The sequence below is a fragment of the Acipenser ruthenus genome, chromosome 43 (genome assembly GCF_902713425.1).
Source record: "Acipenser ruthenus chromosome 43, fAciRut3.2 maternal haplotype, whole genome shotgun sequence".
NCBI lineage: Eukaryota > Metazoa > Chordata > Actinopteri > Acipenseriformes > Acipenseridae > Acipenser > Acipenser ruthenus.
Genome location: NC_081231.1, coordinates 757,760 through 779,837, shown reverse-complemented (window position 1 = coordinate 779,837; position 22,078 = coordinate 757,760). Strand labels below are relative to the sequence as shown.

At 43.8% G+C, this 22,078-nt stretch overlaps 1 protein-coding gene across 1 annotated transcript in view; it reads left to right on the top strand.

The window, feature by feature from the left end:
* Window positions 1–8,571: 8,571 nt before the first annotated feature.
* Window positions 8,572–22,078, top strand: part of LOC131709430 (pyruvate carboxylase, mitochondrial-like) — a 105,899-nt gene continuing 92,392 nt past the window's right edge. The window contains exons 1-8 of the mRNA XM_059011965.1: window positions 8,572–8,711; window positions 12,797–12,935; window positions 13,534–13,718; window positions 14,136–14,301; window positions 14,430–14,575; window positions 15,188–15,305; window positions 16,045–16,196; window positions 20,697–20,816. Of these exons, the coding sequence (XP_058867948.1) occupies window positions 12,797–12,935; window positions 13,534–13,718; window positions 14,136–14,301; window positions 14,430–14,575; window positions 15,188–15,305; window positions 16,045–16,196; window positions 20,697–20,816 (1,026 nt within the window). The 5' untranslated portion in view covers window positions 8,572–8,711. The remainder of the gene's footprint in view (window positions 8,712–12,796; window positions 12,936–13,533; window positions 13,719–14,135; window positions 14,302–14,429; window positions 14,576–15,187; window positions 15,306–16,044; window positions 16,197–20,696; window positions 20,817–22,078) is intronic.

Sequence of the window (22,078 nt, the reverse complement as noted above, 5' to 3'; positions counted from 1 at the left end):
GTCTCCTGGTTTTCATTCCAGCCGAGCTCTGTCACTTAACTAGACCCTGAATTGAACTGAATTGGCTTAAATTAAACTTTGTTTTATACTTGTTCCAGCGATGACATGTTATCAGTAACTTTGAACTCAGCAACTGTTGAAAAAAAATACAATTTATAAAATTTATTCGTTCAATTCCGGGTCTAGTTCAGTGATTTTTTTTTTTGAGGGCTCAGTTGGTATGAAAACGAGATTATTTGGCAATGGTACGTTTTTGAACAGACGTCAGGTGGTTTTAATTGGAACTCAATTGAGGGGCGTTTTGTGAAAACGCGGTTACCGGTATTTTAATCCTGTTAAATAAACTATACGGTAGTTTACCTCATTTTACAAATAAACAACTTAATTGATTTTCTAAAAACCCTAAAAGAAAATCTGCATTAGTTTCGCACTGAAGTGGTGTCCACAATTATTACTTGCTTGTAATCAAACAGGATGATGCTGAACAAATGCGCGCACCTCTCTTATCTCTGTCTCTCCTTTATCTCTGTCAATCTCTCTCTGATCAAACCGTTATGCCCCGGGAGTATCAGTGCTAAAGTATTCAAAGAGTTGCTGAAACTCAAGTTTTTCGTTTTGCAAATACTGTGGTTCTGCTTGATTGGTTGGTTTTGAGGACAACCGTCAATTGATAGCAAAGGAGGGGAGTGTGGAAGTTTCAATAAGACTTCTAAAAACGAATCTCGATGCATGAGGAACAAAACGCCTACATAAAATGGACTGAGTTTACATTATTTTTTTTTTGTAAATATATATAACCTACAGATCACGTGCTGCGTACTTCAAAACAGCGGTGACCAAAGCTGGTGATGCATGCCGTATCGTGACGTAAGCGCATCGTTGCACCCCAAACTGTATGTGGGTGCATGCAGTTTCCTACCAGTACAGATTTGCACAGTCGGCAGAAGTGCTTAAACATATTGGTGTGTTATTATTCTAGCTGTAGAGTGGGTGTAACCATTGCTTCAGGCTATGGCGTTTTTAGTTGTATTCATATTTAGCACAGGGATGCGGTGCCGGCACTCTACCAGTTGCTACCACTTCCGACCCATTTCCTCCGTGCTTATTTTTTTTTTTTTTACTTTAAGAATGGCAGATCCGGGGAGGGAATTGGACTCCTGTTTTGCATATCCCTCTGATCCTTTCCTGGCTTTGCTCGGAGTTTAGTAACGCACCTGCGCTTGTTGCTTGTACACGCTGGGGCTGATCAAGCGGTTTAACCCCGCGTGGGTATGCAGTAGAGCGTTCTGTCCTTCCCTGGAAATCTGCACCCTATGGGAGTCGATGCTTCACATCAAATCATCTTTACACTCCGTGTCAATTCACTCGGGGGGGGGGGGGGGATGGGATGGTAACCACCTACTGCTGCACATAAATATTATTATTATTATTATTATTATTATTATCATACTATTATTATTATTATCATTATTATCCTTGTTGTTAATTTATAAATGTAAATGTTATTTTCTTCTTTCTCTTTCTTCTCTCCTCTTCTGTTTCTTTTTTCTCTCCTTTTCTTCTCCTTTCTTTCTTTCTTCTCTCCTTTCTCTCTTCTCTTCTTTCTTTCTTTCTTTCTTTCTTTCTTTCTTTCTTTCTTTCTTTCTTTCTTTCTTCTCTCCTCTCTCCTCTTTCTTTCTTCTCTTCTCTCCTTTCTCTCTTCTCTCCTTTCTTTCTTTCTTTCTTTCTTTCTTTCTTTCTTTCTTTCTTTCTTTCTTCTCTCCTCTCTCCTCTTTCTTTCTTTCTTTCTTCTCTCCTCTTTCTTTCTTCTTTCTCTCTTCTCTTCTTTCTTTCTTTCTTCTCTCCTTTCTCTCTTCTCCTCTCCTTTCTTTCTTTCTTTCTTTCTTTCTTTCTTCTCTCCTCTTTCTTTCTTCTCTTCTCTCCTTTCTTTCTTCTCTCCTTTCTCTCTTCTCTCCTTTCTCTCTTCTCTCCTTTCTCTCTTCTCTCCTTTCTCTCTTCTCTCCTTTCTCTCTTCTCTCCTCTCTCCTTTCTTTCTCTCCTCTCTCCTTTCTTTCTCTCCTCTCTCCTTTCTTTCTCTCCTCTCTCCTTTCTTTCTCTCTTCTCTCCTTTCTTTCTCTCTTCTCTTCTTTCTTTCTCTCTTCTCTTCTTTCTTTTCTTTCTTTCTTTCTTTCTTTCTTTTTCTGTGTGTTTGGTTCTCTCTCTCTGGCTCCCGAGTGAATGTCTTTGTCTTGAGTCTGGTCTGCTGCCAGCATTCCTCCTCTTTGTGTGAGATGTACAGTTACTCTGTATTCAGCACAACGTGGCTGCTTTGAGTCCAGCACTCTCCTCCTCTCTCGCTCTAACAGTTTGGAATGTTTGGAAATGCCCCCCAATACGTTCCTCCGTTCTTCAGTTACCAAACTAGCACAGAGTTTCAGTGTGTGCGACTCTCAGAACACGCAGCCGCTGGCTTTCAGGAGACCAGGTTTCAGGTCGCTGCGTGGCACACCAGGCAGGGAGACTTTGGGGTTTGATACAGCGAACCTCAAACCAGGCAGGGAGACTTGGGGGTTTGATACAGCGAACCTCAAACCAGGCAGGGAGACTTGGGGGTTTGATACAGCGAACCTCAAACCAGGCAGGGAGACTTGGGGGTTTGATACAGCGAACCTCAAACCAGGCAGGGAGACTTGGGGGTTTGATACAGCGAACCTCAAACCAGGCAGGGAGACTTGGGGGTTTGATACAGCGAACCTCAAACCAGGTCTGGAACCAGGTTTCAAGCCGCTGTTCATGTTCCCTTGCATGTAGTTTTGTATTTTAATAATGTACACTCAACTGTACAGAACGCTGTGATTCATTTATAGTTTGTGGTGACCTACAGTACAAGTCACAAGCTTGCTAGCCTTTGTTTTTTTGTTACTATAATTAGTGAATGATTGGATTAACTTCTCGTTTCTTGATTAATTTAGTGGTGAATAAATCATTCCTCTCTTATAGCTGCAGGAATAACTCTAGACTCGTAAATCTAGACTCGCAGAGACTTGCTCATGCTGTGAGCATAAGTGTGATTCGGAGCAGATTTACCAAAGAGCTGGATTATTCAAACTCGTAGTCATTTTAAAAACAGATTTCATGGAGGGGAGCTCTGAACCCCAGGACTGGGTGCAGCAGCAGCAGCAGCAGCAGGGCTAGTGCGAGTTTCTAACCCTGCTCAAACTCCTGGCTCCTGATCATTTCAATATTAATAATAATAATACTAGTCTTCATTGAGGGGAGCTCTGAACCCCAGGACTGGGTGCAGCAGCAGCAGCAGCAGGGCTAGTGTGAGTTTCTAACCCTGCTCAAACTCCTGGCTCCTGATCATTTCAATAATAATAATAATAATAATAATAATAATAATACTAATAATAATACTAATAATAATACTAGTCTTCATTGAGGGGAGTGCTGAACCCCAGGACTGGGTGCAGAAGCAGCAGCAGGGCTAGTGTGAGTTTCTAACCCTGCTCAAACTCCTGGCTCCTGATCATTTCAATATTAATAATAATACTAGACTTCATTGAGGGGAGCTCTGAACCCCAGGACTGGGTGCAGCAGCAGCAGGGCTAGTGTGAGTTTCTAACCCTGCTCAAACTCCTGGATGATGATGATGATGATGATGATGATGTTCATTGAGGGGAGCTCTGAACCCCAGGACTGGGTGCAGCCAGCCAGAGAGAGACAGGTCTCCTGTTTGATATTCACAGTAGTATGTGTCTGTGTCCAGCACTGTGTTTGGCAACCATGCAATAGCAACACTAGTTGAGTTTCTTTTCATGTATTTGAACTGTCTGCATCTTATTCTTTTCAGATCTTGTCTGTAGACGTGCTCCAGATATCAGCCTGCCTCTCACTGGTGTGTAACTCATCTGGGACCTTTTTAAGGGGGAGGGGGAAGAGGATTATTTGAATGCAAGATATTTGAAATCTGAGCTAGTAAATATCATTTTACTGTCTCTCCTTCCTTGTTCCTTAAAATGCAATTCAGAGATAGATCAAAGACTCCTGTTGCACAGCAGTGTGATCCAGTCCAGGTTTCACTGCTACCAGCTTGATCAGCCCCCAGTGTGTCTAGCTAACAAGCTCAGGCGTGTCTGATTATTAAACTCCTAGCGAAACCAGGAATGGATCAAGGCGCTGTGCCTTGGGTGTCCGATCCAATCCTGATCCTGGAGTGCCGTTATTCCACTCCAGGTTTTGCTGTTAAAATAAGATTGGCGAATGCTCTTTCCCTAAACTGGAATCGCTCACTCCCAGCCTCCTTATAGACCTTTTCAAATCGCATTTGGCTCAGATCACCTCTCGACTCCTCTCTTTACACGCATGCGATTTTATGAGGCTGCTCTGAGCGTTCCTGTGCCGGTTATTCCCGTTCTGATTTTAAAGGCGCAAGGAAGTCGCTGAGTCTTGGTGGAGCAGCGAGGAGCCTGTCTCTCTCTCTCTGGGAGGGAAGCAGGGGTCAGTTTACAGTAACTCGGGTATTCAGAGCTTTGAAGCACCTTTCATTGAGAGAATGAGTCCAACTGGGATCGGATATCCTGGGAAACTGAGCAACACAAAAAAGTTAACAGAGACTTCTATTCATGTCAAGTAGACTCACTTTTTGGATCACCTATGGAATACAGTGCAGTATAATGCTGTACAGCTCTGGCTAAAAATTTTTTTGAATGAACTGATTTTGCTTCATAAAGTCGAATGAAACCTGCTGAATAATGTTAGGTTAGCATATTGAATTACACACCCAGCGCTTTGTAGTTTTCCCATATACTTAACTGAAAACTGACCAATTGAGAAATATGTCGTTCTGTAATGTAACATTAAATACTGCTGTGCTACTAGCATGGATTCCAGTAGACTTTTTAAATTAAGTGATATCATTTAGTAGTTTCTTTTGACTTTACATGATGGATAAAATCTTTTTTTTTTTTTTTTTTTTTTTTTTAAATCTTCAGTCCTAAAATTCTTAGTGATGCAACATGCAGAATTTTTGGGCTCCCACGGAATTTGCAGTGTTCCACAGATTCTCTGTATTCTGCAGCCATGTCATCCTCACAATGATCCTAAACAGACTGCTAAAGGGACTTGAAATATATCTTGGTATTTCTGTTAAACTAACAGATGTCTCCTTCAAAAACTAGGAGTTAATTAAGCATGCAGCCCAATAAGAAGCGTCATGTGATGTTTTTGTTTGACAATTTGAGCCTGCAGCGCCGCTTCTTCACACCAGGGGGCGCCAGTGCCACATTGATCATTCTATTATGTAGTCTTTTATCCAGAGTGATTGACAGAGATTAGTAGGTGAACTGTGCTGCACAGCAACTTCCAATAGGGCCTCGGTTTGTTTTACATCTCATCCGCAGGACGGAGCACAAGGAGGTGACGCGCCTTGCTCAGGGTCGCACACACAGGGAGTCAGTGACTGAGATTGAACCTGTTATCTCCTGGTAACAAGCCCCTTTCTTTAACCGCTGCGCTATCAATCCTCTCTAATATTTCTCTCTCCACTGCAGCCTCCTCCCTCTTTTCACGCTGCATGTAATGCTCTGTGGAATCTGTGTAGCTCGCTTGCTGGACGCACAGATTGACCTTGTTAAAATGCCTGGTACTGCCCCTCCTTTTAAACCTGCGTTGCAGATAGCAGCAGTTTTTGTTCTTGTGTGCTGTGTTTAACTTGGCAGGGTAGAAGATAGACTGTATGTGGAGGGGGGGGGGGGATGATAGTTTGCCAAACCGCAACAGCTGTTGTCGCTCTTCAGTTTGTAACTTTTCCGTCTAATTTCACTGATCTACGACTTTGGTCAGGTTGTCTTTTTAAAAAAAAAAAAAAAATTCTCCCATTTTGATAATCACCCCTTTAACTGGGCTGAATTTAGACCTGCTGAAAGAAGTCTCCAATGACTTGTTCAATAGCGAAGACTCCTTCTGCACCGCGGTGTCAAACGCGCGTCGCTGAATTTACTGCAAGCTTCCTTTTCGTGTGTCTGAAGTGCCCGCTCTTGACATCTGCGGCGTTGAAAGAGTTAATCAGAATCTCAACGCCCTTATCACCAAGAACACCTCAAAGGGGGACTGTGTAGAAACGTGTGTCATTGAATTTAAGGTTCTCTTATCAATCAGCAACGGTCTTAAATGGCTTGCCCGAGTCTTTTAGCTGGCTTAGATTAGCGCTATCATCTATAAATATTAAAATGCACAACGGCGCTATATTTAGACAAGCTAAAAGTTCAATGACAAATGTGTAAGCAGTACGAAGCGCTGTACATACTGTAACTCCCATTCACGCTTGTAATGCAGGCTGGGTGGTGTTCTGAGCCGTGCTGTGTGCAGGACACATTACAGAAGAACGCTTGGTCCTTCCCCCGGTTTGCAATATCCTTGACAAAGCTGAAAGGGTAAATTTCAGTCTGATTGCGACAGGAAGGGGTGCAAACCGGTCAGCCGATCGCATACTGGACAGGTGCATTGTAAAGTGCAGAGAGGTCTGGTAAAGCATAGGGAAGCATTGTAAAGCACAGAGAGGTCTGGTAAAGCATAGGGAAGCATTGTAAAGCACAGAGAGGTCTGGTAAAGCATAGGGAAGCATTGTAAAGCACAGAGAGGTCTGGTAAAGCACAGGAAAGCATTGTAAAGTACAGAGAGGTCTGGTAAAGCATAGGCAAGCATTGTAAAGCCCAGAGGTATGGTAAAGCATAGGGAAGCATTGTAAAGCACAGAGAGGTCTGGTAAAACATAGGGAAGCATTGTAAAGCACAGAGAGGTCTGGTAAAGCATAGGGAAGCATTGTAAAGCACAGAGAGGTCTGGTAAAGCATAGGGAAGCATTGTAAAACAGAGAGGTCTGGTAAAGCATAGGGAAGCATTGTAAAGCACAGAGAGGTCTGGTAAAGCATAGGGAAGCATTGTAAAGCACAGAGAGGTCTGGTAAAGCATAGGGAAGCATTGTAAAGCACAGAGAGGTCTGGTAAAGCATAGGGAAGCATTGGAAAGCACAGAGAGGTCTGGTAAAGCATAGGGAAGCATTGTAAAGCACAGAGAGGTCTGGTAAAGCATAGGGAAGCATTGTAAAGCACAGAGAGGTCTGGTAAAGCATAGACAAGCATAGTAAAGCATTGAGATGTATGATAAAGCATTTATGGCTAACAAGGCTAAAGTTGCCTGACAGGTGATGTAATCCAAGTGCTGTCGAATTTGTTTCTTTAGATATAGAAAATTTAAATATTAATGATTCCTCCCCCACCCCCCCCATTACATTTTCCGGTGACCTGTTTTGCTGTTAACGTAATGACAGTGTTGTCAATCCTAACACTGCAGTTAAAGAGAACTGAAATAACAAGTAGATGCCAGTCAGAAATATATATATATATATATATATATATAAAAAATGACAAAGGACTGTAGGCTGTCAAACAGGACAGTGGCCCACAATGGGTTCATCTAGAGGCTGTGTTGTACTGGCAGAGCCGGTTGCATCAGGTGCTTTGTCGCCGCAGCTGTCTCATTGTGAAAGGATGTTGAGGTGTAGTAATAATCTCCTTTTGAAATAATGGATGGCTGTCTTTCGAAATCGTGCATATCTGTGCTTTAGAAACGGTCTCGTCCAAGGCTGCCTGGAGCGCAATGGCTGCAGAGACTGGAAGGTTACTGTCGCGTTAAACACTGTCCCCCCCCATTTTATAGGAGGCTTGGTGGTTGAAAGGAGGTTCCTGGTTCAGCCACTGGCTCGCTGTGCGTGACCCTGAGCGAGTCACTTGACCGCCTTGTGCTCCGTCCTCCGGATGAGACGCAAAACGAGGTGCTATTGAAAGTGACTCTGCAGCAGCAGTTGTTGATGAAGCAGAGTTCACTCCCAGTTAAGTCGCTTTGCATAAATGACTCTGCAAAATGACTGATTTTAATAATAGCACAGGTATAGACTGGGATCTGTCCTGACTCTGGGAGGACAGCGGAAATCTCAAAAGCAAAGATGCACTTCAACATGTACTGTGCAAACAGTGACCCATTAACTTGGAGCTGCGCTGGGACAAATGCTCAAATATTTGAACAGACGCTGGTTGACGTGTGTATTCAGTGGCAATTATGACCCTGTTCATGTTCCTTCATGTAATGGTTTATAGGAGACTGCGTCAGATTTTATTTGTCCGAAACAAAATGTTTAGATGTATCTCATCAATATCAGGGTGCTATATATTATAAAGACATTTCAGAGGGCTGGATCGCATCAATATCAGGGTCTAGTGCTGTATATTATAAAGACATTTCAGAGGGCTGGATCGCCTCAATATCAGGGTCTAGTGCTGTATATTATAAAGGCATTTCAGAGGGCTGGATCGCATCAATATCAGGGTCTGCTATGATGATATAGAAAGATAAGGCTACGTGCATTTCCCAGTATTGTTTTTTATTCCTAGATAAGTGTTTGTTTTTTTTCTCTTCCCCCTGCACTTAAATGTTACTGTCTTGTTGGAGAGAGTCTGTGATTGGCCTCAGGTGGTGGGTGTGTGCTGGCTTACATAATGATCAGAGAGGTGTGTGGAGTTCAGATAGCAGGAAAAGGCTTGTTTGAGTCTCACCGAGACACACCGAGAGGCAGGGAGAAGAGTCGCTGAGTTTGTGTTCACAAGGAAACTTTGACCTGCTTTGCAGTTACCCTCGAACCAGCTGTTGAGAAATCCCGGGTCCCGAGGAATCGAAGTGAGTGGCGCGTTCAAATCTGTGGTGCAGCTTTTCTTTATACAAAGACTTTGTTGTTCAGCGATTAATTTTTTAAATGCTATTTTGCAATACTGCGTTGCTTGCTAAAGGCAATGCATAAGTTGCCTTGCTTGCTGTTTTGCTTTTTGCATGGAGGGGAAAAGGAATGCCAAACACAATGCTTTTTCAAGCTTCTATTGAATTCTGTTTTATATAGACACATCTTGTTGCTGTAAACAGGTCCACCCTTTTTTAAAAAAGTGCTGGTTTGCAGTTTCCTGCCCCCAGGCTTCAGAAGGTGGGTAGGCAAGATTACTATAATTAAGATTTTTGAAAAGTGTCACAGGGATGGAAATAAGACTCCCGTTGCACAGCAGTGTCGGGTTTTACAATGCGTTTTTAATCTGACGCACCCGAGCTTGTTATCTGTACACGCTGTGGCTGATCAAGCTGGCAGTAAAACCTGGACTGGATCAAACTGCTGTCCAATGGAAGCTTTGATTACCGTCCCTGCACTTTCTCTCTGTGGCAGCAATGCTTCTAATAATGGATTTCTCAATGAGGCACAGTTGGGAGTTGCTTAATCGCGCGGCTGTAGCGTTTTGCGGACCGTTAAGCTTGCTGCAGAGGTGGCGTGACGACATCACCAGAGCGTCTTGCGATACAGAAAGGATTTGGACATGCAGGGTCGGGCGAGGGATGGGTTAGTGCACTTTAACTCAAGTGTGTTTATAATTGGGGCATCTGATTTTGTGTTTTACCCCGACCTTTTGAACTCGATTTGATACTTGTGTTTAGTTTCCCAAGCCCCCTATCGTCCCTCTCCTTATCTTCTGTTTAATTCTATTGCTTACGATGTCCCGGATGATGCTATATAGCAGGGATTTCCTGAAGAGCCCCAGTCCTGCAGGTTTTATGGGTGTCCTTACATCAATGGTCAAAGATCTGGACCTGTTAATCGGAACTTGAGCCAGTAATTGGCTTAATTAAGAGCACGGTTGAAACTAAAACCAGAAGACCCATTAGCTCTCCAGGACCCGGGCTGGAGACCTCTGGTACGTGGCACGCGCAGTGGTGGCTGGTCTGTCCATGTTTTAATGGATCCACCGCTGTTATAAGCTGCCCAGGGTCTTTCAGCCAATAAAAAGCATACCCGGGGCACCTCCTCAGGATTCCGTTCCAGTGCATTCTAAACGATGACATCACAGTGACTCCTCCTCCACTTCACCGCAGCAGCAAAGAGATGAACACCACCTACAAGGAAATGCATTTATTTAAAAAAGTTTTCCTGAAAATACTTCGGTACTCCTACGTGCAGATTTGAGAAACCGAGCTGGCAAGCGTAGGGTTGCGGGTCAGAATGTTTTTGATTACTGGTTAATTTGAGCCGGATGTCAGACCTGGTACCCGTTTGTCTGGCAGGCAAATTATACTGTTTAAAAACAAGGTTGCAAAAAATAACTCCTTTTTGTTTACAAATGAAACCCCTCCTTGTTTTTGAATGAACGAATTAACTCCAATAAATATTTTAAATAAACAATTCATTCAGAAGTTGTGCACGCTGATGTGCTGGGGAGGCCAAATCGAGACTGATCCTCAGAGCCAGCATTGCGTGATAATAGAAATATATTTTTATGTAAAATGTGAATTAGAATTAATACAGATTTAAAGATGGAAGGAAAAACGATAGAACACCATTACATCATGTAAGAGTAAATCATTGATTTGAATATAAAGCAATAACCAGTCATGCTGTCAAAAACCTATAAATGTTTTGATTCAAACGCAGGCTCCCTTGAGAGACATGGACAACATATCAAAACGTTGGGCAGCTGGCTCTCTGAGCTAATATATACCATTTTTTTTTAATCCAAATATAATCTCATCAATCAGGCTGATGCAGTTATAAGTGCATTGATTTTTTTGGGGCTCATCGGGTTTAGGAAGTCCTGCTTCATCATTCATGATCGTGGAGCAGACAGACATGCTGTGCTGACAGAGATAAGAGTTCTGTTTTGCTCTCCCCGTTTCGACCTTTGATTTCTCTTTTTTTTAAAAAACAGCCAGATGCGTAACTGGGGGTCAAAGGTTAAACCCACGCATTGTTCCTTTTACTAAGACCGCTGTCTATTGTGGCTGCCTCTGTCATTGTGCAATTTTTTTTTTTTGAAGTAGGTGAGAGGTCTCAACCTTATCGGCACCCGCCCTCTGAGTTCTGTTTCCAAGAATCCTACAACTTCCTTGTGTGTTTTTTTTTGTTTTTTTTTTAAATACTGCCTCTGGCAATGAAGTTATAGAACAAGCCACTCTCTGTACACTACAGTTCTGTTGGTCTCTGATTTAGATTAGCTTTTATTAAATCAAGCTGCTGTCTTCCCTTCTAAAAATGTCCCATAGTTAAAGCATAGCAATGTGTAAAAGCATAGGGAAGCATTGTAAAGCATAGAGAGGTGTGGCAAAGCACAGGGAAGCATTATAAAGAAGAGGTCTGGTAAAGGATAGGGAAGCATTGTAAAGCACAGAGAGGTCTGGTAAAGCACAGGGGAGCATTGTAAAGCACAGAGAGGTCTGGTAAAGCATAGGGGAGCATTGTAAAGCACAGAGAGGTCTGGTAAAGCATAGGGAAGCATTGTAAAGCACAGAGAGGTCTGGTAAAGCATAGAGAAGCATTGTAAAGCACAGAGAGGTCTGGTAAAGCACAGGGGAGCATTGTAAAGCACAGAGGTCTGGTAAAGCATAGGGAAGCATTGTAAAGCACAGAGAGGTCTGGTAAAGCACAGGGGAGCATTGTAAAGCACAGAGAGGTCTGGTAAAGCATAGGGGAGCAGTGTAAAGCACAGAGAGGTCTGGTAAAGCATAGGGAAGCATTGTAAAGCACAGAGAGGTCTGGTAAAGTATAGAGAAGCATTGTAAAGCACAGAGAGGTCTGGTAAAGCACAGGGGAGCATTGTAAAGCACAGAGGTCTGGTAAAGCATAGGGAAGCATTGTAAAGCACAGAGAGGTCTGGTAAAGCACAGGGGAGCATTGTAAAGCACAGAGAGGTCTGGTAAAGCATAGGGGAGCAGTGTAAAGCACAGAGAGGTCTGGTAAAGCACAGGGGAGCATTGTAAAGCACAGAGGTCTGGTAAAGCATAGGGAAGCATTGTAAAGCACAGAGAGGTCTGGTAAAGCACCGGGGAGCATTGTAAAGCAGAGAGTTATGGGAAAGGAAATTTAGAAGGAAAAAAATGGTAAACTAACCCTTGTAAAAACTTCCCATAGTATAAGCATAGCACTGTGAAGCCCAGAGGAATAAAAAAAAATATCGCTAGAACAGGTTTCGGTCTCTTAAATCGGCTGGCAGAATTATTCTCTGCTTCTGCGTTTTGACAGCATTGCAAGTGTGGCAGCGCTCTCTCTAGCCGTGGCACATCGTCCCATTTGAAATGACACTAACCTTGCATTAGCCCGGCTGGTTCGTGCTAAACCCTTTCCTAGCTGGATCAGGCAGAGTGACACCAAGGGCGGAAATGGGGAAATTGAGGAGCTGTACACAAATAAACACACCCACAACAACGCCACACGCATTGACATCCCACGTGGTCCACAGGGATCTTTTTTGAATAGGTTACGTTTTGTGAAACTTGAACGCAAACACCAATGTTTTTAATTTTTTGATTTAGGGTTAGATTTGACCGTGCCAGCAGTCCTGCCTCCCTGAGGGAGCTCCAAAGGCAGGGAGCACAGCAACTTTGTATAATTGGAATGTGCCTTGATCTAGCCAGGATTTGCTTATGTCAATTACGGGTTGTTCAATTTTTCCATTTTAATTATAATTCCCATTACTTTTTTTTTTACTCAATTCCAACACGTTGATCAAAGTTGCGGTTCGCAGTGTTCTGCTAAAATGAGCCTCTCGCAACGGCAACAAATTATTTATCTGAAGTCCGCTGTTAGTACCGTTTGAAATCGGCTTGGAACGCAAGCAGTTGAACAATCACAACAATTGTTGCGTCTCTAAAATATAAATTTTAGAAAAGATTTAAAGTGGCTAAACAGCAGTTTGATTCTCTCTCTCTCTCTCTCTCTCTCTCTCTCTCTCCAGATGCTGTACCTGCGTTTCGTGAGAGGAGGAGGGCTCAGTTTCCTGGGGCTGAAGCGAGTGTCCCTCCTCAGCCATGCCTACCAGAGCTCCCAGCACATCCAGTACAAGCCCATCAAGAAAGTCATGGTGGCCAACCGGGGTAGGGGCAGCCACACATCCCAGTGCACCTTTTTTTTTATTGACCAATAAACAGCCGGGATCGGTACCGTGGTGCAAAACAAGCATGGGCATGATCTGCCACCTGCACCCAGTCCTGGGAATCTGAACCGTCGTCCATGTTTGTGCATTCATTTAAAATGATCATGCGTTTCAGCAGTTGGACCCCATGATTTGATTATTGCTTTTATCTTGTAGTTCTGAAACCCAGGACTGGATGCAGCAGGGCTAGCGCCAGTTTCAATGATAAGCATTTCAAATGATGCATTACATTTTGAAATAGGTACTGGTGTGTTTTTTAAATGAGAAATGACCATGCCCTCTACACTAAGCCCTGAGGACAGTCAGTCCTGCACTGTATGACTGATGGCTTGCATTGAGACTACTGCAGGGGTGTACAAACAGTCCCGATCCGGGAGTGCCGCTCCAGGTTTTACAGATAAAACGAGATAAAGAGCTACTTCAGGATCAGGGTTTAATTGGTTTACCAATTTATAACTGGGTTGGAACAAAGACCAGGAGCGGAACGGCAGCCCGCTGTGGCGGTGTTCTTAACCCTGTCCGCTGTGCCTCGTTCCCAGGAGAGATTGCGATCCGGGTTTTCCGGGCCTGTACGGAGCTGGGGATCCGCACGGTGGCCGTGTATTCAGAGCAGGACACCGGGCAGATGCACAGGCAGAAGGCTGACGAAGCCTACCTCATCGGGAAGGGACTGCCCCCTGTGGCGGCTTATCTGCACATCCCCGACATCATCAAAGTGGCCAAGGTCAGGATCAAGGGTCAAGGTCACCCCTGTAGCCACCCTGTTAAGCCTATGAAACATCAGCTGAAAGCCCTTTTCTGGTCTCTTTTTATAGTTGACAATTTGTAAGCAATTTTTCCCTCCCCAAAGTTTCGAAGATATTGTAGCTTGTTCAAATTGTAAAAGAAGTTCTTCAGTTAGTGTTTTCAGTGTACTGGTTATTTGGAGACAGAACTATTAACTAGGGTGAAAGTCTCTTCCCATAAAATGCACCTTTTTATAGTGCAATCCAAAAATGGAATAACATTGGAATCCATACAGTTTAATTATGAAATTAGGAACCTATAAGCTTTTTTAAATAAGTTGGTAATTCTTATTTTGAGAGAACTGCAAATTCGGGATGGAGTCTCCTTTTAATCTTCCTGTAATGTTTGTTGACAGGAGAATGGAGTCGATGCCATCCACCCTGGTTATGGCTTCCTCTCGGAGCGTTCCGACTTCGCCCAGGCGTGCAACGACGCGGGTGTGAGGTTCATCGGGCCCTCCCCCGAAGTGGTGAGGAAGATGGGAGACAAGGTGGAGGCGCGGGCCATCGCCATCAACGCAGGTACGGAGAGAGATCTGCCCTTTCAGAGAGGGGTGTAAATGGCTCAAGTTTGATACGTTGGTGGTGATCCTGCTTGGGCGGGTTGGCGGTTTTTTGATTTTCCGTTCTGGTTGTGCTTCGCTCCCCAGGGGTACCGGTGGTCCCTGGCACAAACGCTCCCATCTCCGCTCTGACTGAGGCGCAGGAGTTTGCAAACAAGTACAGCCTCCCCATCATCTTCAAGGCAGCCTATGGCGGAGGGGGGCGAGGCATGAGGGTGGTGCGCAGCTACGAGGTACAGAGGAAGTCTGGCTGTGTGTGTGGTTTATATAAACGAACAAGAACGCCCTTGTTAAATTTAACATTGGCTAACCTGTTGCTGTTAACAAAATATATATGGGTGCTACAGGAACTGATTTACTGGGATGGAGCGCTCCACAGAAAGCAGGTGCTGACAATCTGGGAGGACGGTTGCTGGTGTCGATTGGGGGGCTGATTTGTTTTCAGAGTGCTTTTAAGAAACAGCTGCTTGGGTTTGTGGTGATCGCTGCTTTTTCTTACTGTGTGGAGAACAGCAATCCACACAAACCCAAGCAGTTGTTTCTGAATTCACTCTGTTTCGCAACTGACTAGTTAATGAACAGCTGCAACCCCCTTCCTTATTTTTGTGAAGCGCTCAATCCAAAAATGACAGAGTAAGCGGTTTGGTGAAAAAATAAGGGATGAGTCAGTTTTTCGCTTGAGGCTCAATCCAAAAATGATCAAACGGTTTAGTGAAAAATGAGGGAGGGGGGACAGGGGGGAGGAGGGAGTAGTCCAGTTTATTTCGCTTGAGGCTGACAGTGAATGACCTTGACTGTGCATCCTGCCTCCTCCTGGCTTATTATTTTTAAACCCTGCGTCTCAGGAGCTGGAGGAGAATTACACACGGGCTTACTCAGAGGCGCTGGCAGCGTTCGGGAACGGAGCCCTCTTCGTGGAGAAATTCATCGAGCGACCCAGGCACATCGAAGTTCAGATACTGGGTGAGAGACGGCCGAAATAAGAGACAGCACTGTTACAAGATGGCACATTATTTTTTACATACAATTCCCCATTTATACAGTTGGGTTTTTACTGGAGCAATCTAGGTAAAGTACCTTGCTCAAGGGTACAGGAGCAGTGTCCCCCCCACCTGGGATTGAACCCACGACCCTCCGGTCAAGAGTCCAGAGCCCTAACCACTACTCCACACTGCTGCCCTTCAGCTGAGTCCCTCAAACTTCAGAAAATGCAACTTCAATCTGTTTGCCTGCCTATAACATTGAAGCTGCCCTTGTGAACGTTCCCCCATAGTGAAAGCGGAGGCTGTGTGGTCCAGTGGTTAAAGAAAAGGGCTTGTAACCAGGAGGTCCCCGGTTCAAATCCCACCTCAACTCATTGTGTGACCCTGAGCAAGTCACTTCACCTCCTTGTGCTCCGTCTTTCGGGTGAGACGTAGTTGTAAGTGACTCTGCAGCTGATGCATAGTTCACACACCCTAGTCTCTGTAAGTCGCCTTGGATAAAGGCGTCTGCTAAATAAACTAATAATCATAATAAAAGCATAGCCAAGTATAGTGGAAGTGTGGAAAAACAGAGATCTGGTAAAGCATTAAACAAAGCATGGTAAACTAACCCTTCTGAAAGTTTGCCCACAGCAAGTGTAATGTGCAGTAAAGTATTTTGATAAACTATGGGAGAGATCTGGTCCAGGGTGTGTAAGCTGTAGTTCTGTGGTTCCCAGGTGATAAGTTTGGGAACGTGGTTCACCTGTACGAGCGAGACTGCTCCATCCAGAGGAGGCATCAGAAGGTGGTGGAGATCGCGCCGGCCGCTCAGCTCGAACCCCTGCTCCGGAACAGACTGACCAGCGACGCGGTCAAACTCGCCAAGCAGGTACGGAGGAGGGGGGTGCGGAGATTACAGGGTCAAAGCCTTCGTTCTCTACCACTGGAGAGCTGACCCATGAGGCTTTCTAAACTTGAGACTCCCGAGCTGGGGTGTAACGTGGCGATATGCAGGCTGCTAGATTCGTATTCTGTGTTTGGAAGGCGTCTTTTTATCCCAGGTGACCTTGCAGGTGTTGCAGGGCAGCACGGGGTTACAATGAAAGCTTGAAATTTTAAATAGTGTAGTTTACAGGAAGTGCAAATGCTAGAATACAATATGAACTAGAATGCAACAAATTAGGATTACAGCAAGTTGCATCTACAGGGACATATTGGTAGTGCAAGGATATCATTCCAGTGCAGAGTAGCAGAGATCAAGAGACCTATAGTTATACATGCAATGGTCTGGATGGACTGCTTGCATGATGAGTAGGAAGATCAAATTATCCCTTTAGTGATTTGACTGTTTTGTTAGTGACAGCGAGACAGGCAGAGTATTTTCAGGCCAACTAAAGCATTTATTCATCCAGGAACCATTTGAGCTAAAAATGAGCTTTGCTGTGCCTCGTCACAAATACAAATGATACATACCTCTATGATGCGCTATAACCCTGTAAAGAAAGTGTCGCGATTCATTAGTTCATGGTACACCCCTATCCTGAAGTTTAAGGTTTAAAATGTCATATCCCTAATTTTTTACGTGTTTGGAAATCAGACTCCTATTGCATAGCAGTTATCACTCCATTCCAGGTTTTACTACCAGCTTGACTGTCTAGGTAACAAGCTCAGGTGTGTGATTTTTAAACTCTTGGCAAAACCAGGAGTAGATCAAACTGCTGTGCAATGGGAGTCTAATTTCCATTTGAGGGAAGAGTTGTAAAATCTAATCCTTGGCATGCTGTGCTGCGTCCTGATCAATTATTACTTTGATTTTAGATGGCTAAGGGCACCAGAATAAAAAAAGCAAGGCTTTACAGTAAGCCGTGGGGTAACGAGCGGAGTTATTGATCGGATGACAATTGATGGATGTGCTCGGAAGGGGAAATCAATAATTAATTAGGTGCTTTATTACCGGTTTTGTAGGCTTGCTCGACCCAGGCGGTTTCACGCAACGTTGATTTAAGATGCTTATTAAAAACCCTTGTAAATTGACTCCGGTCTTGGTTACAAAGTTAGTAATTGGAGACTCTGATCTGAAAGCAGGGATAGGGAATAAGACTCCTATTGCACAGCAGTGTGATCCATTCCAGGTTTTACTGCTACCAGCTTGATCAGCCCCCAGTGGGTCTAGCTAACAAGCTCAGGTGTGTCTTATTAAACTCCTAGCGAAACCAGGGATGGATCAAACTGCTGTGCAATGGTATACCCAGGGTTGCTTGATTTTCTCTGGAAGGCTGACTGGATAGTTTAGCATTGTTGGATGGATTTGTACCCTGATGGCTACTTTTATGATAACACCAGACCTGTGCACCGTTAATCTAGTTGAGCATGTTTGGGATGAACTTGGACAATTCTTAATCATGATCATCTGTCCGCTGATTTTTTGCATGAAATATGAATGACTTTTTAGAAGTTCTGCATGAAGTGATCATTTGATTGTCCGGACGGGGCGCTCCGCAGGCGAGGGTCGCTGGTGTGGATCAGGGGGGGGCTGATTCCCCGTTCAGAGTGAAGAAACAGCAGCTTGTTTGTGATGATCGCTGCTTATTACTCTGCGGAGAACAGCGATCCACACAAACCCAAGCAGCTGTTTCTTCACTCGATGGTAAATCAGTCTGGTCGACCCTTGTCTGTCAGCTTATCCGAATAATTGGTTAGTGCAGCTGTAGTCTGTAGTGTGTTTTTAATATTGTCATTGTTCCAGATTGAGGTTTAAAATACTGTGCAAACAGCAGCAGAAGCAAGTGGTGGATTTCATTAAAATGAAAACAATTTGCCTTGTTTTTTTCTGTTCCTGGTAGATTGAGTTCACTACCTCCTCAGTATTTCTTAATTCCCAGTTCTCTCCAGTGTGCGAGATTTTTCCGATCCGGACGTGTTCCAAATTAATTCAGTGATTTTTATAATTAGGTTGAGCTGAAATCAGTCGCTTTGCTTGTCAAGTGATGTGAAAAAAGGCTGAAATATTTTAACCACTAGGGGTCACTAGTGTTCTTTGAAAATGCTATAAATATTAATGTTTTTTTTTTGGTAGATTTTAAAATAAATTGTTGTGAAAAAATATATATTTTCTTGTACTCATTTCAGAAATATTGTACAGAAATCTCTCCCAGGGCAAGTTTCTGTGTAATTACTTTCATAGTGTAGTTACCAGCAGGGTTGAGGTCAATTCCTTAATCAATTCCAAGGATGTTTTTAGAGACATAATTGTGATTTGTTTAACTGGTTTCATTTGAAGCCTATTTTAATTTGACAAACATTGACATTTGAATAAGTGGTTACTGCTTTTTTTTCTGGTACAAGGTCAAAAAATGACAACCTCCTAATGTAACTAATTAAATACTGTAAGTGTTTTGTACAGAAAAGTCCTACAGAAATACCCGTGACCTGGTTAATGGCTCTACAGCGTTGAGTGCTGTTGATATATACATAGTGACGCTATTGCCTTTCTGTGCAGAACAAACACCCTTTCGTCTCTCTAGACCTCTGGAGCCTTTTTTGTGTCCTTTTAGTCAGAGGCACAAACAACCACAATCCCCGGATCTCAATCCTATCGAGCACACGTGGGATGAACTTGAACCATCCTAATACACTGCTGACCTGTGTGTGAGGCTCAGTTCGCGGTTCGCATGCAGCAGTGTTGTCGGGTGTGTGAGAGGCATGTGCTTTGGCTCGTTTGTCTTTGCTGGGGGTTGGGGGGGGGGTTCAGCTCATGCTGAAATCCGAGAGCAGTCTTCTCTTGCTGCATTGATTGATTGGGTCTGTGGGGGGCTACAGATCATACCGAGCAACAGCCCCCTCCTCCCAGATTTAATTTTTTTCTCTATTCCAAATCCCATCATTTTTCCTTTTTTCCAGGACATCTATATATATACATATACACGTGCGTTCTGCATCGATCCCGTTGTCTGCAAAATAAACATCAGGCTTTTGTCTAGTTTGTCTGCCCCCTCCTCGTCTGCTGTAATCGACCGGAAAAGCAATCTTGCGAGATTATGAAATGTCATTTTGTTTGGGGGGGAAGATGGGGTAGGATGGACGACTCTCTCAAGAGTTTTATATTGGATTTACCTTAGAGGCTGTCCAATATCCACTCTAACGGGGGGCTGAAGAATTTATAATGGAAACGAATGGAAAAGGCATTTTTTTCTGAAAGCGGTACAGAGTTTGCAAGATGCAGTGCACAAGAGTACCAGAACTCTCCTTGCATTTATTTATGATGCAAGAGTCTTTTGACATCAGGGTGTAGGAATTATTTGCATGTCGATGAATCGTGATGCTTTGTCATGATGTGTAGTGAAAGAGGCATGCCAGGTGGTGTGATACAAGACCAAAAGCTTCATAGCTCGTTGCAGAACACCAAATGGTTCTTCAATAAAGCATGTTTTTTTATAGTTGGTATGATCACCTACTTGTCTCCATTGAATTTTGGTCTTTGACCGAATGGTCCTTCAGTTAAACGACCATTTTGATCTTCTGCATCCTTCAAGTAGCACGTCGGGATCACCATGTGTGTCGTGTCGCTGCCTTCTCGTCACATCGGGGTATCGCTGCACCCTTACTTTCAGAGTTCTGGAATGTTTTGATCTGGCAGAGTGTGGCTTTAACTTGTAATGGTGTTCCTACATAATTATACGTAGAAATACAGGATGATTTAGAAAGTACGTGTACCACATCGGTGGTGCGTTGACGTGGTAACCCTGCTTTCTAATCACTGTGTTAGGAGGGGACGGTCATCTGGTGTGAAGTGGATTCAGTTGATATTAATACAGAAATCTTTACTTCACCGCTGCTGAAAAATCCCTGTTCTCAAAGGCACTTTGATATTTAAAATTGTTCTGGGGCAGGGATGGAATTAAGACCCCCACTGCATAGCAGTTTGATCCATTCCCCTGGTTTACGTAGAGTTTATTGAGTCGCACATGAGCGTGTTACCTGTACACACTGGGGCTAATCAAGCTCGTGGTAGTAAAACCTGGAATGGGTGACACTGCTGTGCAATAGGAGTCTTATTGCCATCCCTGATCTTTCTAAATATCCCACTGCTAACACCAATATATTGCAGCTATCCTCTCAAATCAGCTACTTCCTTCAGCCAATATATCCATTTACAGTGATGGAAATAAGACTCCTTGCACATCAGTTTGATCCATTCCTGGTTTTTACTAGGCATTTGAAGATGAACCTGAGCTACCTATACACTGGATAATCAAGCTCCTAGTAAAACCTGGAATGGGTGGATCTGCATCGGGAGTCTCATTTCTATCCCTGCAGTCTGTTGTATCTGTGGAGAATGGGGTGTGCTGTGTTGCTGACCCCTCTTTCGTTTTGTTCTGTCTCTCCCCAGGTGGGCTATGAGAACGCCGGCACAGTGGAGTTCCTGGTGGATAAACATGGGAAGCATTACTTCATTGAGGTGAACTCCAGGCTGCAGGTGGAGCACACAGTCACGGAAGAGATCACAGAGTGAGTGCAGGGAACTCTCTGACCTGCAAGAGCTGAAAACCAGCAAGAGGTCTGAAGCAAATTATTAGTTTAAGACTTTAGTTGAGTAATTGAGAGCTCAGCTCGAATGAGAGTTCTTTAGCTGTTAAATTAGAGGATTTATGTAGATGCTTGAAAAGTGCTTTTTCCAGACGCGGTCAGGCTGTTCAGCACCAGATATTGAGAAATCAGAAATCGAGGGCTAATCTGTTATGGATATATCCAGCTGCTTTGTCGAATTTGCATATTAAACTTGTGCATATAGCAGTTTCACCCATTCCAGTTTTTTGCTCGATTTTAGTGTAGTGGTAACAAGCTCAGGTGTGTCTTATTGGACCCATAGTAAAACCAGGAATGGATCAAACCTGCTATGGAATGGGAGCTCACGTATGTAATTCACATGTGCGGGTCTTAAGCACTGGCGTTTTCTTGAAGCAGCTTCAAGAAAGGATTCCCTGCACCATTTCACATCTAATTATGCAATACCATTTGTTTAATTAAGCCTGTAGGGTGAATGAAATCCGTTTACGTCTGCGGATGCTGTCTCTAATTTTTTTTTTTTTAAAGTCCTTGTGCTGCTAGCCTGAGGCCGTGGGGTCAGTTTTGTCAGCATTGTTTTTTTAATTGGTTTCCAGTTTTTATAAAGAGGTTTCAAGCAGGGTTTTATCCCCAGTGACGTGTCTTTTGTTTATGGCTTTTAATTCGCCAATTAGCCTCTTTATTTAAAACTAGAAACTGTTGCTAAATTCGCTGTGGGGTGGTTGAGAGGACTTGAGTTCAAATCAGTATGCAAATAAATGTGAATTTTATGTTAGTGTCCCGTGATCTCTTGCATTTTTGCCCCATTACTGGACCAACTTAATTGTCGTCGGGGCCCCCCCCCCCCCCCCCAAAAGGTGGACTGCTCCACTTTCTGTAGGGGTGTCCTCTTTTTGAAAGAGCTGTGCTGTCAATGCCAGCTTGTGTCACTTCAACATAATCGCCTCTCCCCCCCCCCCCCCCCCCCCCCCCCCCCCCCTCCATTGCATAGCAGGTCGACCCATTCCTGGTTTTACTGGAGAGTTCAAGAACTGAACTAGTTACCTATCCCCACTGTGGCTGTTCAAGCTCATGGTAAAACCCTGGAATGGGCAAAAACTGCTATACAATAGGAGTTATTTCCCTGTCTGGGATGTGTGTGATATTGGTTAGTACAGTAACTCCAGTCAATGTGGCTGCAAATCTGTAACTATCCCTGTGCTACTA